Source organism: Macaca thibetana, chromosome 18 (assembly GCF_024542745.1).
Source record: "Macaca thibetana thibetana isolate TM-01 chromosome 18, ASM2454274v1, whole genome shotgun sequence".
NCBI lineage: Eukaryota > Metazoa > Chordata > Mammalia > Primates > Cercopithecidae > Macaca > Macaca thibetana.
The window spans coordinates 34,842,152-34,861,552 of NC_065595.1; the positions used below are offsets into that span (position 1 = coordinate 34,842,152).

Below are 19,401 nucleotides of genomic sequence, written 5' to 3' on the forward strand. Positions count from 1 at the left end.
TACTAGCAATGTCACATGTTGACGAAAGGTCAAAAGGATTGAGGGCTGCCAGCAAGCTGCTGGTTTCATGATCTGAATGTCATTGGCAGCAGAATGGGAGGGAGGGAGGGTAGTAATATGAGCTTGAGGTCTGACAGGACAAGTCCTTCAGTTTTCTCATCTGATTAGAAATAGTGCCTTGCAAAGGCTGGGTGCGGTGGCTCACGCCTGTAATCCCAGCACTTCAGGAGGCCAAGGCAGGCGGATCACCTGAGGTCAGGAGTTCAAGACCAGCCTCGTTAACATGGTGAAACCCCATCTCTACTAAAAATACAAAAGTTTGCTGGGTGTGGTGGCATGTGCCTGTAGTCCCAGCTACTCGGGAGACTGAGGTAGGAGAATCGCTTGAACCCAGGAGGTGGAGGTTGCAGTGAACAACCTGTACTCAGCCTGGGCAACAGAGTGAGACTCTGTCTTAAAAAAAAAAAGTACCTTGCCTCAAAGCGGTGTTGTGAGGGTTGAATTAGATAATGAACATAAAAGTTTTTGGAAAAGTGTCTGGCAAGTAGTTAGTGTTTGGTTGTTATTCTTGTAGTAAAAAAAGGAAGAGTATTCTGCCAGAATTTGGGAAAACATGGGCCCTGGTCAAAGTGTTACCATAGATTTGCCTTTTACTAGACTCAGGGCCCTTGGGCCACATGGGACTAAGTCTTCATGTGGCTTCCTGTTCTGTCTCCTCTACTCCCTACCCAAGCATTCATTGCAGTGCCATGCTCCCAGGAAATATGCAATTAACACTCCTTGCTTGGATTCATTTGAATGATTTTTTTTTTTTTTTGTCAGGATGCAGTTCCAAAATGCCAAGCTTTTACTCATCAGATGGTTCAATTCCTCAGCACCCTGGAACAAAATGGAAAAATCACCTTAGCAGTCCTAGAACAGGAAATGTCTAAGCTCTTAGATGATATCATTATCTTTAACCCACCCGGTAAGTGACTAGTCAGAAGTCCTGTATTCATTCAGTCAATGCATTCCTGCTGTGCGTGAGGCACTGTGAGATCAGGAGGGTGTTCAGGACACTGGCACTCCTCTTTCCAGAGAAGCAATGATCAGAGAGGTGTTTGGACACCAGGGACTGAGCAGTGGGGAAGGACTGACACTGGCAGATGCTGGTGGGTGATGGGTGAGACTGACCGTTAAGCTGGACAATGGGATCTAATGATTAGGAGATACCAGAGACCTTTTATGGAGCGGTATTTCTAGGGATTTTGGCTTTTAACTGGGAGTGCACTTCAGAATCACCTGTAGACTTGTCAAGAAACTGTGTATGGAGAACTTCTGCTCCTGGCAGTTTGGTGGACTAGACATACTGACTGCCTCTCCTGCTGAAGACAAACTAGGTGCTGGATGAAATGTTTTCAAGAAACTGGAAATTAAATTTATCAGTGGAGTGGCCAAAAGGTAAGGAAACCTCAGAGGCCAAAACCTAAGTGAAAGGAGAAACCCATCAAGGCAGATGGAGTTCTGAGGCTGCTGTCACCCTGAAGAGTTTTGCTGAATATGTTGGATATTAGGGGGAGGCGGTAAAGCCCAGGGCCTGCCTAAGATGGGAGCCTAAAAGGAAATCCAATGCATAATCCACAGGGTGACATTTTTACTGTAAAGATGATCTAGAAGTAAACCTCCTCTTGTGAAAAGAAGGCAAAGACAGTTATCCGTTTTGGCCTTGCTGTTAGGTTAAATGTTTATGTAGGAAATGTTGTTAGGTTAAATGTTTATGCAGGAAAAGAGATATCTGTTTTGAGAATTGATAAGCTGACCCTCATGTGGTTTTGAAGCAAGAATTCAGACTACCTAGATCGTTAAAAACAGCAATAATAACAACAACCTCAGTCTAAGAATTTAGAGTAGTTCTGGGTTGGCAGTGCCACTGCAAAAAGCAACCATAGATCCTGTTTGGAGAAACCCATCTTTAACTCAAGCCTCAAAGTTCCAAGAAAGTCACAGTAAAAAAGTCACAAAACACATAAGGACACAAGACACCATGAGCAAAGTAATAGAAAACAACAGCAGTGTCAGAAATGAAAAGATTGAAGATAGTGGATTAATTAGTACAGTAAGCAAAAAGACATTTTTATTATATGCTGAAATAAGAGAGGATTGAAGATATCAGTAAGAAGCAAGAGATTGTAGAAATATGCAGATTTGAGAGATTTATATATTTTAGAAATGAAAAATATGAAGATTATAATAAAGTTAATGGATAAGTTCAACAGTAGATTAAACCCATCTGAAGAGAAAATTGGTAAACTGGAAAATAAAACTGAAGAAAATACTCAGATTGCAGCACAGAGAAACAGAGAAGGAATGTAAAAGTGAGCTGGGCATGGAGGTCGAGGAGGAGGATTGCTTAAGGCCAGGAATTCGAGGCCACAGTGTGCAATGACTGTGTCTGAATACTGCACTCCAGCCTGGGCAACATACTGAGAACCCATCTCTACAACAAACAAAAAGAATGTGAAAGTGAGGTTAAAAGGCATAGAGGATAGGCTGAGAAGGTATAATATACATCCGATTATCTAAGTAGAATTCCAGAAGGAGAGGAGATACTTAACTGGGGAGAAGCAATATCTGAAGAGACAGTAAGGCTGAAAATTTTCAGGACTCATGAAGACAACAATCCTCAAATTCAGTAAACCCAGCAAATCCCAAGCAGGATATATGGAAAGAAATTCAAACCTGTATACACTATAGTGAACCTGCAGAAGCACCAGTGGCAAAATTTAAAAAATAGAACAAAACAAAACCCTTTACATCCAGGAAGGAAAGGCAGATTACCTACCAAGGAGCAACATTTAGACTAACAGCTGACTTCTCAATATCAATCAAAGAATCTTCTTACAGGAGACAGTGGGATAACAACTTCAATGTGCTATGAGAAAATGACTCATAACCTAGAATTGTAAACTAAGAAAAGCCACCCTTTAATGAAGAAGAGGAGGTAAAGAACCATACTTTCATTGAGCCCTGAGAGTGTTTGTCCCAGTAGATGTCACTAAAGAAAATACTAAAGCATGCTAGGAAGGAGGTTGAGTTAAAAGTGTTCTAAGGTTCAACTACTGTTTAGTGGGTCAAGAGATTATACCTTGATAAAGTATGAATATCAACAACTTTAAGAAATTAACCAAAAGAATAGAAATTAAAATGTACAATTTCCAAGTCAGTAGAGGGAGATTAAAAGGAATGGCCAAAGTATGTTCAGTCCAAAGAAGGCAAGAAAGGAAGCATGGAGAAAGTGAGAAAAATAACCAAAATAAGATGATAAAATTCAAATGTGTTGGTAAAGGGACTAATGCTCAAGTTAAAAGACAAAGATTGTTAAGGTAGATTAATAACCAAAAACATCTAGCTTTAAGCTGTTTGTAAGAAATACATCAAAAGCATAAAGATATAGAAAGCGTTCCATAAGATGATTATATCAGGCAAATATTAAAATAGAGAGCTGGCATAGCTATATTAATATCAGATAAATAGAACTGTAAGGCAGAAAACTTTGTAAAAGCCAGATGTTCATCTCTGTGTATTTCTGCCCTGAAGTTGCATGACATAGAAAAAAAAAAAATCAGTAACTAAATAGAACTAGAGGGAGAAACACTGTGGAAATTAAGAAGCAAACTTTTAAATAACTGATGGCCAAAGGAACAATCATAATAGAAATTTAAAATACTTAGAACTGAATAGTAAAATACAGTGCATCAAAATTTGTGGGATACAGATTTAGCCTGTTCTCACACTGCTATAAAGAAAAACCCAACACTGGGTGATTTATAAGGAAAACAGGTTCAGTTGACTCATGGTTCTAGAGGCTGTACAGGAAGCATGATGTTGCCATCTGCTTGGCTTCTGGAGAGGCCTCAGGAAACTTACAATCACAGCAGAACACAGAATGGGAGTAACACTCCACATGGCCAGAGAAGGAGCAGGAGAGAGAATGAGTGAGAAGGAGATGTTGCACACTTTTAAACTACCACATCCCTGAGAACTCTAGTATGAGAACAGCACCAAGAGGATGGTGCTAAACCATTCATGAAGGACCCAACCCCACATTCAGCCACCTCCCACTAAACTCTGCTCCAACACTGGGGACTGCGGTTCAACATGAGATTTGGTGAGGACACAGATCCAAACTGTATCAGTTACTTTTAGGGCCATAAATGCTCATCATAGACTTTTTTAAAAGGTAAAAATTAAAAAACATTAAACAGTTATTTAAAAAGACAGCAAAATAACAATCAAAGGCAGTAGAAGGGAGGAAATAATAAAGAGAAAATAAATAGTAAGAAACTAAGAATGAAGAACAATGAAACTGGTAAATGTGTGGGTAAATCTAAATGAAATATGACTGTATGCAACAGTAATAATAGAAATGGCTTATTGGGTTATGGCAACAGTGGAGAAATGAAATTAGAATGTTCCAAAGCCATTACATCATCTGGGAACCAATTAACATCAGACTTCAAAAAATCAGGAATGCATGTTTTCGTTTATAGGATAACCACTATGAGAATTTTAAGAGAGGATTTCGTTTTCAAGCTGAAACAGGGAAAAAATAGAATAATAATCTAAAAGAGGCAAAAGAGAGAAAAAGGAATGTAGAATAGGAGGGACAAATAGGATACATACAGGAAGACAGTAGACTTAGACCCAGCTACGTCAGTAATTAATTATAGTAACTGTGAATGATTAAGATTGTCACACCAGATAAAACAAGGAAGAAAAAGACAACTTAGTAGAAAAAAATGGACGAGACCCTTGAAACGACATTCTGTAAAAGAAAATATCCTGCTGACCAATAAACATGAAACAGTGCTAGATGTTGTTAATAATCATACTTATTTCATGTAGATATTGTAAGTATCAGGTGAGATAGTATCTAAAATTTTAGCATCAGCCTGGCAAGTCAGCCACATTCAGTGAATCTTATGGAAAAGAAGTATCAGCAAGCAATGCTGGAGAAACTGTTCTAGAGTTGGTCAGATGTGATTGAACCAGAAGGGTTGAATAATAGCTGGCCATGGAAAGGGGAGAAGGGTATTCTGGAAAGATCTTCGTCAGAAGAGTGATAGGATCAGATATGGTATTTAGGAAAAGATTTGAGAGCCCTGTTGATGATGAACAGAAATGGGAGAGACTGGGGTCTGTTGTAGTAATCTATTCCTATTAGTCATAATTAAGAGATAAAATTTAAATTGCTATTCAGTTGAAATTCAGAGATGAGCCTTTATTTCCAAGAATATTTGTACCCGTGGAAATACATGAAGAAATAGACAGACATACTGTTATTATCTCTCTCAAACTTGTTTTTTAAGTCCTTGCTTGACAGTAAGTAGGTCGTACAGAAAGATTAAGTGAGGTTTATTTAACCCTGCTTAAGTAGATGAATTTGCTTTGATAGATGCGATGAATAAGATCTCTCAACTTTTTACCCTTCCTGTTGACATAAATACTGAATCCTTGTGGTGTGAAAGCTACAGTTCTACTTCTTAAAAAAATGTACCCAGCTTAGGGAGAGCTAGAAGAGTTGTCATAATTATTCCAGTTAACTCTCAGTAAAATATATTTTCTGTTTTTGAATGTGAAGAAGGAATCTACCTCAGTGAACTTCTCTTATTTGCAGTTCTCTTGTAAAATGAATTTGTTCTTTTTCTTGAATTCCTCTCTTTTTACCTCCAACTTTTTTGAAAAATTACCAGTCGGCTTACTTTCCTTATTTAAAAAACAAAGAAATAAAAGAGCTGCTGTTAGGACGCTTTGCTAAGATTTTTCCTTACATTTATATTTAGTTTTAAGTAATAACCTTTAATGTGTGGAAATCACCCTAGAATATTGACAGTGATGGCAGTGATAGTGGGTACTGTTGCTCTTGGTTTACTGAATGACTGGTGAGATCTACGTATTTGGTTTTCCATGAACAAAGGTTGGAAAATAAAGACTGACTAGGCATGTTCTGATAAGTTACTCTTTCACACCAGCTTCAGATTTGTCTATTTATTAAGGTATTGCTCTGCTATGCTGCTGTACCCAGGGAACTCACAGTAGTTCCTGCTTTTACTCTTAGAAACTGTGTGCCGCATACTATCTGTACAAACTCAACACCATCCAGAGCCTTCCTTCTGGTCCCTTGCAGTCAGCTACTAGCACTGGAGAGTATCTCCCTGGAGAGCAGCTAAGATTGAAGTACTGTTATTCTCCTGATCACGTGGATAGCACCTTTCTGGCAGCCATTCTTGAGTGTCTCTATGTTCCTTTCAGATATGGAAAGCCAGACCCGCCACATGGCCCTCAGCAGCCTCTTTATGGAAGTCCTGATGATGATGAACAACGCGACTATTCCAACGGCAGAGTTCCTTCGGGGCAGTATCCGGACCTGGATTGGCCAAAAAATGCATGGACTGGTGGTGCTGCCCCTTTTAACAGCAGCCTGCCAGAGCCTGGCGTCCGTCCGCCACATGGCTGAGACTACAGAAGCCTGCATCACTGCCTACTTCAAAGAAAGTAAGAGGAGGTCATCTTACGCTCCATTGTATTGGTCTTTTCCAGAAAGATGAAAGCATTGTCATCGGGAGATATCTTTCTAGACTCTTCCCAGTGAGGGATGTGTCATTCTAATTTTCTGCTCTGCAAATGTTGTGGATGTTTCTGAATATATGTATTTTTCATAAAGATCTGCAGTTAGCATGAGAACCTGTGGCCATGTCTGTTAGTACAATCACGTTTCAAGGGAGAGAAGCTCTAATCCACTTCACGTTGGTTTTGGAGGGTCAGACCAACCTGTTATGACATGCAAATTGTGTTGTGTCACAGGCCAAGTCATAGTCCTCAAAACAAATGCTATATACCATGGTTCATGAGGTTAATTTTCCCTGTGTTTGTCACTTTTGGTAAAAGGAGTTTTCATAGAAGTTTTTAAAATTGCTGCTTATCAGATCTTTTAAAGCATTATGAAGGGCTCATTCATTGTCACCCCTCCTTTTTAAAAATATGTTTTACTGTCTACTTCTAAACTCTCAGACTCTGGAAGTGGCTTAGTCTGATTAAGAATTGCTGAGAACAGCATTTCTCACCTCTGATATCCAGATAACACATCACACTGCAGTCAGTGGGAGAGAAAGAGGGGTGAGAAGGAGGGTATCGGAGCAAGGATTCAGGAGGTGCCCACAACCTGCCATCTGCCCTGTCCTGACTCCCCATGAACAGCACATGCCCAACATGGAGGTGGTGTGCATGTCACCATGCTAGTCCACCCTCCCTTCCCCAAAGAGTGGAGAACCATTAGAATAACACTGCTATTCCAAACTTATCTGTGTTCCTAAAAATCAAACAGTTTCAATACATGAGGTAAACTAAGCTTTGATAACTAAAACTTCTCACAGATTGAGTGATAAGAGTTTCCCGTGGGAAAGCGTAAGTGTTCATATGTTCTTAAAAAGGGTATTAAAGTTAAACCTCTTAGCTGATCAGGACAGGCAGTGTCTACATGTGGTTTTAAGGATCATAATGTGATAGAAAGGTGATTTATACGTATGCAACCCTGAATTCTGATTTCTTAAACCTTTCTGGTGGCTACGCTGGAGACAAGCATCTGGCCCAAGGGCTTCCCAGTCTGAGACCTGAGGTGTATTTGACTTTTGTAGCCTCCAGGGTCACTGTAAGAAATGTTGTCTTGACATGAAGCTTATCTCATAGGTTGCTATGTCAAAAAAAAAAAAAAAAATCATGAAGCTTAAAGTGAAAGTATTTGCTAGAGTTATCAAGTAATTGTATTCTTGCCTATATCTTAATGTCTCTTCTTCATGTTCTTAGGCCCTCTCAATCAGAATTCAGGATGGGGGCCCATTCTGGTATCCCTTCAGGTTCCCGAGCTCACCATGGAAGAGTTCCTGCAGGAGTGCCTCACCCTGGGCAGTTACTTGACTCTTTACGTCTACCTGCTTCAGTGTTTAAACAGCGAACAGACTCTAAGGAACGAAATGAAAGTGCTGCTCATCTTAAGCAAGTGGCTGGAACAGGTGTACCCAAGGTACGTTGGCCCTCAGGCTGTTACATCAAACTTGCTGTATTTGGTTAACTTGGAATTTAGAGCTTAAGTGTAGCTTTAAGTACACAGAACCAAGTGGTGCATACAAAATAAGGTTTTAAGGTATGGTGACAGTGGTTTTGGAAAGATTCTTAATTAATGGGCTAATCTTCTGAGGAGATTTTTTGTTTCCTAAAACTGGCACGTTGAAACGCCAAGCATCAGTTTCCTTACTGGTTCAGTGGAGATAGTAACCCCTACCTGATAGGGCTGTCATGAGGATGAAGTGGAAGAACACGAAGTTCATCATGGTGGCATGTAGTAGATGTTCCACAGATGGCGGCAGTTGCAATCCCATTGCTCTATTTACATCAGCCGTTAGCCTATGCTTTTGAAGTATTGAATATCTTCTATCCTTAAAACTCTGATGTGGACTTGCAGTTAAATCAGAGTGGAAAAAATTTACTTCTAATTTTATTTTCCTCTGGTGCCTTCCCTAGCTCCGTGGAGGAAGAGGCAAAGCTGTTTTTGTGGTGGCACCAAGTCCTTCAGCTCTCCCTCATTCAGACAGAGCAGAATGACTCCGTCCTGACAGAATCTGTCATTCGAATTCTGCTCATGGTTCAGAGCAGGCAGAACCTCGTGGCTGAGGAGAGACTCAGCTCTGGGATCCTGGGAGCGATTGGGTTGGGCCGGAAGTCGCCCTTGTCTAACAGGTAAGGAAGCGCCTTTCTAACACTGTTCTTCTAAACAGGCCTCAGACATCTGTACCTACTTACAGGTTGTGATACTTTAGTAGGTTTTTCGACTTAGGATCTAGGTTCTCCAGGGAGATTAATGGAAAAAAAAGAAAACACAGCCTGATTACATCTTTATATTCTAAAAAGCATTTTTAATTTTTTCTTACCTTTTAAGAAAATTTTCAGTTCAAACAGTACTTTTAATAGTATCTCCTGTTGTGTTTGGATTTTGTAACCTAACTGCACTACTGATTTCTTTTTGGTTTGGAACCAGTCATGGATGGTATGCGAGCTTAGTTTAAAAGCCAAGTCAGGTGGGTACTTGATGGGTTCAGGGAAACCCAGAACCTGTGAGGGACTCAGTCTAGTGAACTGTTCGGTAGTCAAGCTGGGTTAAGATCTGTTGGTGGCCGGGCGTGGTGGCTGATACTTGTAATCCCAGCACTTTGGGAGGCCAAGGCAGGCAGATCACTTGAGGTCAGGAGTTCGAGACCAGCCTGGCCAACATGGTAAAACCCCGTTTCTACCAAAAAATACAGGAATTAGCCGGGCATGGTGATACATGCCTGTAGTCCCAGGTACTCTGGAGACTGAGGTGGGAGAATCGCTTGAACCCAGGAGACAGAGGTTGCAGTGAGCTGAAATTATGCCGCTGCCCTCCAGCCTAGGTGACAGAGTCAGACCCTGTCTCAAAAATAAATAAATAAAAATACAAACACAAATACAAAAATTAGCTGGGTGTGGTGGCAAGCACCTGTAGTCCCAGCTACTCAGGAGGCTGAAGCAGAATTGCTTAAACCCAGCAGGCAGAGGTTGTAGTGAGCCAAGATCACACCACTGCACTCCAGCCTGGCCAACAGAGCAAGACTGTCTCAAAAAAAAAAAAAGAAAAAACGAATAAAAGGCCTGTTGGTAAGAAGGATAAGTAATGAGAAACAAGTCTGGATTTTTGTTGCAAAAAATCCCAAGGCATGGAAGAATTTGCCATTAGCTTCCCATTTTCTCTCATCGTACTTGCTTACGTCATGGTTTTCTTTTTAAGCCCTTGTCAGTGTTGAAAAGAATTTGCAAACTTGATGATGTCAGCATTCTTGTGGAATAGCCCATTGTGGTGTTGTATTGGGACTCACTCATTCCAAACCAGTTAACATCTTGTTTCTTGGTTTGAGGTAGAAGATAGCAGGACTGCATGATTTTGTTTTACTTAAATTTGGCTTGTGTCTTTTATTCTTTTTTTTTTTAAATTGTGATAAAATACACATAACTTAAAACTTTCCACGGTAACCATTTTCATATGCACAATTCAGTGACGTTTAAAACATTCACAATATTGTTGCAGCCATCACCACAATCTAGCTTCAGAACATTTTTATCACTCCAAAAGGAAGTCCTACACTCATTAAGTAGTCACCTCCATTCCCTTCAACCCCCATGTCTCTGGCAACCACTAATTGACATTATGACTTTATATAGTCAGTCCTATTTTGGACATTTCACATAAATGGAATCATATAATGTGTGGCCGCTTATGTTGGACTTTTTTCACTTAACATAAAGTTTTCAAGGTTCATCCATGTTGTAGTATGTATCTGTACTTCATTTGTTTTTATGGCTGAATAATATTCTTTTGTATTCCACATTTTGTTTATCCATTCATTAGCTGATGGACATTTGGATTGTTTCAGCCTTTTGGCTATTGCAGATAATGCTACTATGAGCATTTGTGTACCAGTTTTTGTTAGAACATCTGTTTTTAGCTTTTTGGTGTATACCCAGGAGCGGAATTGCTGGGTCCTATGGTAACTCTATGCTTCACTTGTTGAGGAACTGCCAGACTGTTTTCCCTAGTGCCTGCACCATTTACATTCCCACCAGCAATGTGCAAGGGTTCCAGTTATTCCACATCTTTGCCAACACTTTCATTCTTGAATCTGATTTATACATATATTGTTTGGATGGTGATAATGGATAAAACTTCTTCTTGATCATATTTTAAGATTTTCCTGAGAAGGTGAACAACACAGTCGATCTGGAAATGTGTTAGTGTTGTTTTGTCATAGAGAATATGGTGTTTATTTCAAAATGCTTACTTTAATAGCCATTTACTTCTTCTGACCTCTCCCTAATGCCTAAGGTTCCGAGTGGTTGCCCGAAGCATGGCTGCCTTCCTTTCAGTTCAGGTTCCTATGGAAGATCAGATCCGTTTGAAGCCTGGCTCTGAATTACATCTGACTCCCAAAGCTCAGCAGGTCAGTATTTACAATGAAGGGTTAGAAGTTTGCCTGCACATCTTCCCTAGAAGGCAGTGAGGTGGCAGCCGTAGCCTGTGCCCATCACGACATGATGCTCTGTGGTGGTAGCACACTGTTCCCTTTCATGTGCCCTACTTATTGGAAAATGGTTTCACGTGCCCACCTCCAAATTTTTGTAGGCAGTTGTCTAGATCACTGTTACTGTCACTGTAGAAAAGTAAGGCCAAATGAAAGTCTGTCTAGGATTAAATTTGGTTCTGATAAGTGTGAATATGCACTTATCTGCCACCTGCTTGGGCTGGAGCAGGGGCTGGAGCTGGGGACTGGGATCTTGCACAGAAGATGAGGCTACAGTTGGAATGGATGGAAATTAGCTGAGCTTTAGCTTGGAACCGAGAAAGTAGTTCCTGTTTTGTGAGTCTGAAGGTTGACTATTGTTGACTGATGCTAGAATAACCTAACATGGGCAGAATGGTAGCTAGAAATGACAGCTTCTTCTATACACATGGAAGGCCACATTCCTATGGACATGCTGGCCAGGTACAAAGGTGCACAGTAAAAAATGATGGTCAGCATTCATGAGTCCTTCCTCTGTGCCAGGTACTGTTACAAGTTTTAACTTGACCAATATTAATGAGTTAAAGCGTTAACTCATTTAATCCTCATAGCAATGCTATAGCACAGAAACTATTTTATTTTTTAAGACAGGGTTTTATTCTGTTGCCCAGGCAGGAGTGCAATGGTGTGATCATATCTCACTGCAGCCTTGAACTCCTGTGCTCAAGCAGTCCTCCCACCTCAGCCTCCCAAGTAGTTAGGACTACAGGCATGCATTGCCACTCCTGGCTAATTAAAAAAATTTTTTTTGTAGAGACTAGGTCTCGCTTTGTTGCTGAGGTTGTTCTCAAACTCCTGGCTTCAAGTGATCCTCTTACCCTCAGCCTCCCAAGTGGCATAAGCCACTGCATCCAGCTAGGAAATATTATTATCCTGGTTTTTTGGATGAGGAAAGAGAGATAGAGAAAGGCTAAGTAATTTGTCCCAAATCAGACACCTAGTAAGTGTTGGGGCTGGAATTCATACTGGCCAGTCTGGCTCCAGGCCTCTCCCATTCCCCACTCTGCAGGGCTGTCTCTGTAAGTGGTCAGAGCTTAAACACCTGAGCTCCTCTGCTGGGGCAGCTTTTTCATGTTTAAGCCAGCCACGTGCAATGTCAGATCTTGGTTATTAAGAGCAAGGATCAGACAGAATAATTAACAGGTTCTTCACAGGGATCTGGGCTTATTAAATAGCTGATAGTTGTCACTCATTGCCTAGACAGCTGCTGTTTGAATCCCCTGTTGTCTTACATGAAACATCCCGGTGGGCAGATGAAAATCCTGAGGGCAGGTTGTGCAGTCAGTGAGATGCAGGGTGTATTTGAGAAGGCTACGTCTCCTGTGGCCACCAGTACCTGGAGCATCAGTTTCTTGCTTTAACTGGGGTTCTGGGCTGTCCAGGCCTGGCCTCTTTGTCTTCATTTCTTTAGACTTAGAGTGATGACTCCCTGCATGTCCCATACATATTTGTCATCAGGATATTCAGATTTGAAGAAAGTTGTCTTTTTAGAAAATGGTTATTCTTAGGCAAACTGTCAAAGTAGACTGTTTGGGGGACTAAATTTAAAGAAGGAAAGGAGAGGGAGAGAGACAGAGAGACACTGTGGTTCATGGGAAATGCCTGTCCCAATTGATTCCTATTCTTAAATTGAACTCTGTTTACATAGCTCCTAATTTGGTGCCCAGATACCTTCAGTTTATTTTCAACCTAAAGACTTCCATCTACAGCCCTCCTGGTAGTTAATTTCTAAAATTCCGGTTTATTTATCATCCTCAAAAAAATCACTTCTTTTTGTTTTTGAATCAACCACATTCCATCTTTTAATACATATTTTCTAGTGCAATGGTTTCTGTAAAAGGGACAAGGAGGGAGTGGGGCACTCCATGGTGGGGGATGTCCCCCAGTGAGGAGGGGAACACCATCAGAATCCTGGGGTGGATGAGTTTGTCACGTTGGAAAATGAAACTCCCCACCTAAAAATCAAGGGCCGCTGTTGATTTTTTGTTTTCTCTATATACAGTCTCTTCCCCTTCTCTTCTCCTACTATGAAGAAAGGAATAATCAAAATTCTGGAGTCAAAGAATGTTTTTCTTTCCTTCTTCCTCTGAAGAGAGGAATGGAAACAGTTTCTGCCATGATTTTGTGTCATTTGTCAGAAGGATTCGGGAGGAACCTATGTACTTCATGCTTGTTGGCAGATTTAACAACCTCACTTACTCTTGGCAGCACTTAGCAACTGGTTCCTCTAGAATTCCTTTCCGTTAGACAGTTTCATATAACATTATCTCATAATCTAGGAACATATCCAACAGCAGATTGAACAGATTTCACCTTAGCAAGATGAGGCTGGTGCTTGGGATTTCCGGTTGGGCCCTAGGAACGGAGGGAGTGGACATTCTGGTGGGGAGGACCCCACAGGTGGGACTGGGGAGAATGAGGACAGGGCAGGCTTTAGAAATGGGTGTGGCAGGTGAGGTGCCCAGCAACAAGAGCAGCCTGCCACAGCAGTGGCTCTTGGTAAGGCAAGTTTGGGAAACAGCACAGAACAGAAACGGAAGGCTGGGTGTGGGATGCTGCAAAGGTCACAGAGGCTTTGGCTGCTGGCCTCCTTCTGGTTGTGGTTAAATTAATCAATGCCTGCCTTTCGGACTCCTGACCTCAGTTCTGTAGGGCTCCTTCCCACAAGGCTCACAGTTGAAGTACATAGTAATAATGGGTGTGCTGCACCTCTGGCAGTCACATTATGTGCCTCTATGGAGTTAACCCTCTCGTCTTCCATGTCTTTTAGGCTCTGAATGCTCTTGAATCCATGTCATCAAGTAAGCAGTATGTTGAATACCAGGATCAAATATTGCAAGCCACTCAATTTATAAGGCATCCTGGCCATTGCCTTCAAGATGGGAAAAGCTTCTTGGCTCTTCTCGTTAATTGTCTGTATCCAGAAGTGCATTATTTGGACCACATACGATAGTAGCACTGAGGCTCTTGAAAAACCTATTGCTGTTTATGTTTACATTTAACTTTCCTGTTGCACAAGTAACTTTGCTCAATTTCACTGTAGAGCTCAGTTCGGCCCGTGTGTAGTTGACTGAGATGCAACTTGGGAGGCATTAGATATTAGATAATTCTGAGGGGTGTGTGTGTCTGTGTCTCTGTGTGTGTGTGTGTGTGTGTGTGTGTGTGTGTGTGCGCGCGCGCGCGCGCTTTCTTAGCTCTTAAGACCTTCTGGAGACTCTTTCAGTTTTTATGTTTATCCACAAGAGAAACTTACTAAGTTCCACTTGGGTACAGAGCCACTCACAGTTGCGGAATGTCCCAGTCATCTCACAAGACCTCCAGATGGAGTTCTTTGTATGTTTCCACTTCTGTCTCCGTTTTATGTAAGTGTTCCAGATCTGACAACCTTGGAAGTCACATAGTACCCTTACTTTTAAACCCCATTTGTGCTCCTCCAAAGTAAAAAAGTCAATTTCGAAAATTTCTGCATTTCTCAAATGTGGGGAGATACAATAGTTTTAAAGTATCGTTTTTCTCAGAAGGGAGATAAAAATGCTGAGTTCATTAAAGTGGGTCATGTGTAAAATATGACCGTTGATCATGATTATAGTGGGCAGTAGAGATGATGACAAGTCCATTTCCATCCAGCCACGTGTCCTCATGGAAAAGGAGCTGCCTGTCTGAATCAGGGTGGCAAGCTGGCAGTCTGGGAGGAGCATGTTTCACACAGGTGTTTTGTTTGGTCCACTTGGTGAGGCGTACAGACAGGGCTGCCTCTCTCCAGTCAGGAGAGTCCGGGCATTCCCTCGGGCCCTGACCCTAGCCTCATTCACATCACTTGCCCCTGTCGACACCTAAGTTTGCACCCTTTGATAGACACCACGTTTGGTATCTGAAAGGCTCACTGTCAGGAGACAGAGACTGAGGGAGACTGAAGACCTCATTCTCTGTTCCCTGCTTGTTTTTTAACTTCATATTTAAACTCAGATGAAGCCACTTGTCTGCTGAAACACTTGTCGGTGGAAACTGGGTCAGGTCAGGAGATCTACTGAAATTTGGCTTTTTTTCAATAGCCACGTGCCTTCTGTTGCTGACAGTTCATTCATTACCAAAGCCTGTGTGTAACTCTGCCTTGTTCTGTGGCCATCTTCTTGCTCACGTTATTTCTCCTGGGAATGAGCAGTTTGACTTCTGTTATCACGTTCCTCATTCTGTCAGCTCTACGTGGATTTTGCCTGCACAGCTGGCTTAATATGTCTTTGTGTATGGGTAGTTTGTAGCCCGAGAATATTTACCTAAAAATGTCTAAAAAGCCACCAAGAACGTTTATGGGGTATAGGGATGTAGTTAACAGAGTGCTAATCTCTCCTCAAATGTCCTTGTGGAATGCTTCCCCCCAGATTGGGAAGTTGGTAGGAGCTTTTCTTTACTTTGAATTTCTTTAGTTGGACGGAACGATTCTTCCTCACAGACAGCGCTTTGCAGCTTTGATAAAGAACATCGTGTCCAGTCTCTTGAGTTTTACAGGCCACCAAATGTCCATCTCAGAGGGACCTGTCTCAGCTTTTCTTACTTTTGCTTCTCTCTATTTTCAAAATTAGTCATCTTGTTCTGTGTATAAGAAAATTTGACAAGCTGTGGACAGTTTAATAGTCTGATCTGGCAACACTGATTTTTGTTTGGAAATATTTTGTGTTTTCTTTGAGGAGGATATAATTATTGCTATCCTAGGATGTGAAATTTTTGAGTGACAGTATGCATATTTTAAAGAAAATTATGATTAATCTGTATAATGTTTTTGGTCTGTAAATATTATAAAAAATAAAATCAATCTTTGGTTGTAACTGGTTAAAAACCAAATTATAGGGATATCACACTATCTTATAAAGTGTTTCAGCTGCTAAAGTTGCTGTAGGTTGTTACGCCTGATGTCATTTAATTTATTTGACATTGAACTTCATTAATCATCAGAGATGGTCAGTGAAAGCGCTTCCTCTTTAACTCTTTCTTGCTTAACCTTGGAAGGTTGACTCAACTCCTAGGTTTCTATGGGAAACTCTGGGCTAGGAGCGTGCTATAAAGACACTGAGATGGTTCAGACATGGCCATGCTGCTGTAGCCTCCTGGGAAAGAAGGGCAGCAGAGAGACCAGCCCGCCCATTGGCTTGCAGGGGTAGGGAGCCTCTGCTTGAAAAAATTGTTGGCCTCCAGAGAGCGTGAGGCTGTGGTTTCAGAATCAGTGATGGGTGCTGCACATCAATATTGGAATCAAGCAAGACCAAGACCTTGTGGACTGAGCAGCGTGGAGGGTGAACGGCTGCGGGCTCCAGACTTCACCGCAGGGTGGCCGACAGTGGCATTGGGACCAAATGAGGATGTCTAACTGCTTCCTGGGTTCGGGAGGAGGCAGCATTCTGGTTGCCATGAAAAACATCTCTCTCCCTCTCCATCACTCCCCATGCTGCAGCGCACGGGTGGGTGGCAGAGGCAGGCTGCATCCTTGAATCATGTTGCCCCATTGCCTATTAATAGAACAAGTGAAGGGCAGGATGCTGGGACACACCAGACATAGAGGGAGGGAGGTCCTGCCAGATGTGTCTACACAGTTGTCTACACAGCATGACAGTAGCAGTGGAGTTGGGACCCACCTGTACATGTTTGCAAAGCTCCTGCACACTTGGGACCTCAGCTTCAAGGCAGGACTCGTTTCTTAGTCTCACCACCCTTTGTTGGCTCAGCCATCGCATGCCTCTGCCCCACAGGTGGTGTGTGCCTGAGTCTCTCACTTCTTTGAGGTTGGGGGAAGCCTAGTCCAGAAAATGAAAACCCATAGACCAGCCTAACTTCCTTTCAACCAAGTGACAGCCTCCTTGTTCCTCCCAGTTCATCATCAAAATCAGCATGTACATGTCATACAAGCCGAGAGTGTTCATGTCCTTGTTCCTTTCAAATGAAGGTGATATATACTTTTTCACTGAGTTTTTATTCCTAAAATTCTTTCTTCTGGAGCAGGAAGCAAATGTCCTGGAATCGTAGACTTTCAAAGTCAGAAGGGTCATTCAGGTTCATCTAGTGCCCTTCTCACTCTGCAGGGATCCTCCTCCGCCCCTGTCCAGTGCCTGGTGGTCCAGCCTGTGATGGGCAGGCCCAGGCTGCCGTTGACAGGCTCTGGAGTTCTGTTTTCTATTGAACCGAGATGTTTCTACATTGCCTATTGGTCGTAGTTCTGCCTAGAGCAGTTCAGGCTGGGGCTGTTCTCTTGCCCCTCCTTGAGGCAGACTTTTAGATATTTTCAGTTGTTATCACATGTCTGACACCACTTCCACCCCATCCCTCACCTCTTAGTCCTCTCCAGGCTAAATCCCCCAGTGTCTTTTTTTTTTTTTTTTTTTTTTTTTGAGACGGAGTCTTGTCTGTCATCCAGGCTCTGGAGTGCAATGGCATGGTCTCGGCTCACTGCAACCTCTGCCTCCTGGGTTCAAGCTATTCTTCTGCCTCAGCCTCCCAAGTAGCCAGGACTACAGACGCAGCCACCACGCCTGGCTAATTTTTGTATTTTTTAATAGAGATGGGGTTTCACCCAGCCGTTGAGACAAGCTGGTCTCAAACTCCTGACCTTGTGATCCGCCCACCCTCGCCTCCCAAAGTGCTGGGATTACAGGCGTGAGCCACGGCACCCTGTCTCCCCCGCAATGTCTTTAGTTAGACCTTTTCCACCATCATGTCTAACTGGGCTGCAATTTGGGGAAAGTGTCCAAATTAGTCCATGTTATCCTAAAAGGGGTGTGCCCCGGGTTAGCAGGGCCAGGGCTAGGGTGAGACAAACAAGGCACACATCTAAGTTGGTGCTTGCCTACAGGTGCCAAGAGAGTGCTTCCTTGGGTTTACACCCGTGGTGCCTTCTTTACCTCATTCTGGCCCCAGCCCTGGGGTTAGAGTCGCGCCAGTGTGGTCCAAGTGGTGTAATTCCCTAGATGCTTAGGCAGCATCAACTTTCAGTAGCTGTGCCCCATGCATGGCACATTAAGCTAGTGGCAAGTTGAGACTGCAGACCTCAGCTTAACATCAGTTGTTGCCCGAGACAGATTTCATCCCACATCTTCATGACAGGCCTAACAACAAGGCACTTTGCCCTTAATCCTCTACTGCTGCCTGCTCTTCATTTTGGGCCAACTGTACAGCTCATTTTGACATAGTAGCTGATCATTTTTCTGATCAGTTAACTTTGTCTTATTAAGCAAAGTGAAGAATATAATGTTGGAAAATAAGTGTGTTGCTTAAAAAAGAAGTATCCCCTTCTACCATCTTGCATTTATGTCTGGGTTGTGCTGGGTAAAGTTCTAGACTTACTAATGCAGAGTTCATTTTGGTCCGGTTTCCACAGCATGCCTCAGGCATCAGTGTCCAAGAGTAGCTGTATTTGAGGTTTCCTTCACTCTGGTAGGTTCCTGATTCCTGATGAAAATAACTTGAAAAAAAATAATTATACTACTGATCCTCTTTTGGGATAATGCAATTGCTAAGGAATGTTGTCGATTATAATTTTTATTTTTTAATGTACAGATGTACTACCTCTCATTGAGCACTGAGAGTTAGAATTCATTTTTCTTTCAATAGTTTAAAATCACTTATGTGGCGACACATACTTCTTAAGTGTGTTCAACTCTTTTTCTTCCCACATATGTAGTGTGACCTTTAAAAACGACAACTTTATTTTGGACATTAAATGTGCAATATTCACTACTTATTCATTGTTCAGCATTTTTCATACCTGTACAAAGGGTAAGTTTTTATATAGTGGTGAGAAACAGGAAGAAATGACAATTGGTTAAGTGAAATTCTGCAAATAAACTAGATTCAAATTTAATTTACACATGGCGGGCCGGTCTCATTGTTTCCTGCAAGTTGGTTGATAGTCTTTTCACACATAAACCACAATAAGAAAAATTTTATATGAGAAACTTTGTAATGGATAGAATCTTTACTCTGTGACCTTTCACCACGATGGGTGAGGCCTCTAATTTCAAAGGGAAGTTTTAACTTGAGAATGTAAGAATTGGCAGGGACAGGAGGCCACCTGCTGATCCCAGAGAAGTCAGGAGGGTCTGTGATGTGGCCTTGAGCTTGGTAAGAGCAGGGCCATAAAAATTGCACAAATGAGATGCGAGTGGGGGTGCTTCTGGCAGTGTAACCCCATCTTGGTCATGGTCTGCTGGGGAAATCCACCTTCAGTGATGGGATGCCCAGGGAGTTCTCT

The 19,401-nt window shown here is 42.1% G+C and overlaps 2 protein-coding genes across 6 annotated transcripts in view; one reads left to right on the top strand and one right to left on the bottom strand.

The window, feature by feature from the left end:
* The window catches only part of EPG5 (ectopic P-granules 5 autophagy tethering factor), a 131,476-nt gene extending 112,585 nt beyond the window's left edge, over positions 1 to 18,891 (top strand). For all 5 annotated transcript variants that reach the window (XM_050767944.1, XM_050767946.1, XM_050767947.1 and 2 more), the window contains 6 exons: positions 823 to 967; positions 6,292 to 6,534; positions 7,843 to 8,059; positions 8,557 to 8,772; positions 10,931 to 11,045; positions 13,936 to 18,891. In XM_050767944.1, coding sequence (XP_050623901.1) covers positions 823 to 967; positions 6,292 to 6,534; positions 7,843 to 8,059; positions 8,557 to 8,772; positions 10,931 to 11,045; positions 13,936 to 14,118 — 1,119 coding nt within the window. In that variant the 3' untranslated portion in view covers positions 14,119 to 18,891. The remainder of the gene's footprint in view (positions 1 to 822; positions 968 to 6,291; positions 6,535 to 7,842; positions 8,060 to 8,556; positions 8,773 to 10,930; positions 11,046 to 13,935) is intronic.
* HAUS1 (HAUS augmin like complex subunit 1) overlaps positions 1 to 19,401 on the bottom strand; it is a 983,957-nt gene that overhangs the window by 282,618 nt on the left and 681,938 nt on the right. The window lies entirely within an intron of this gene.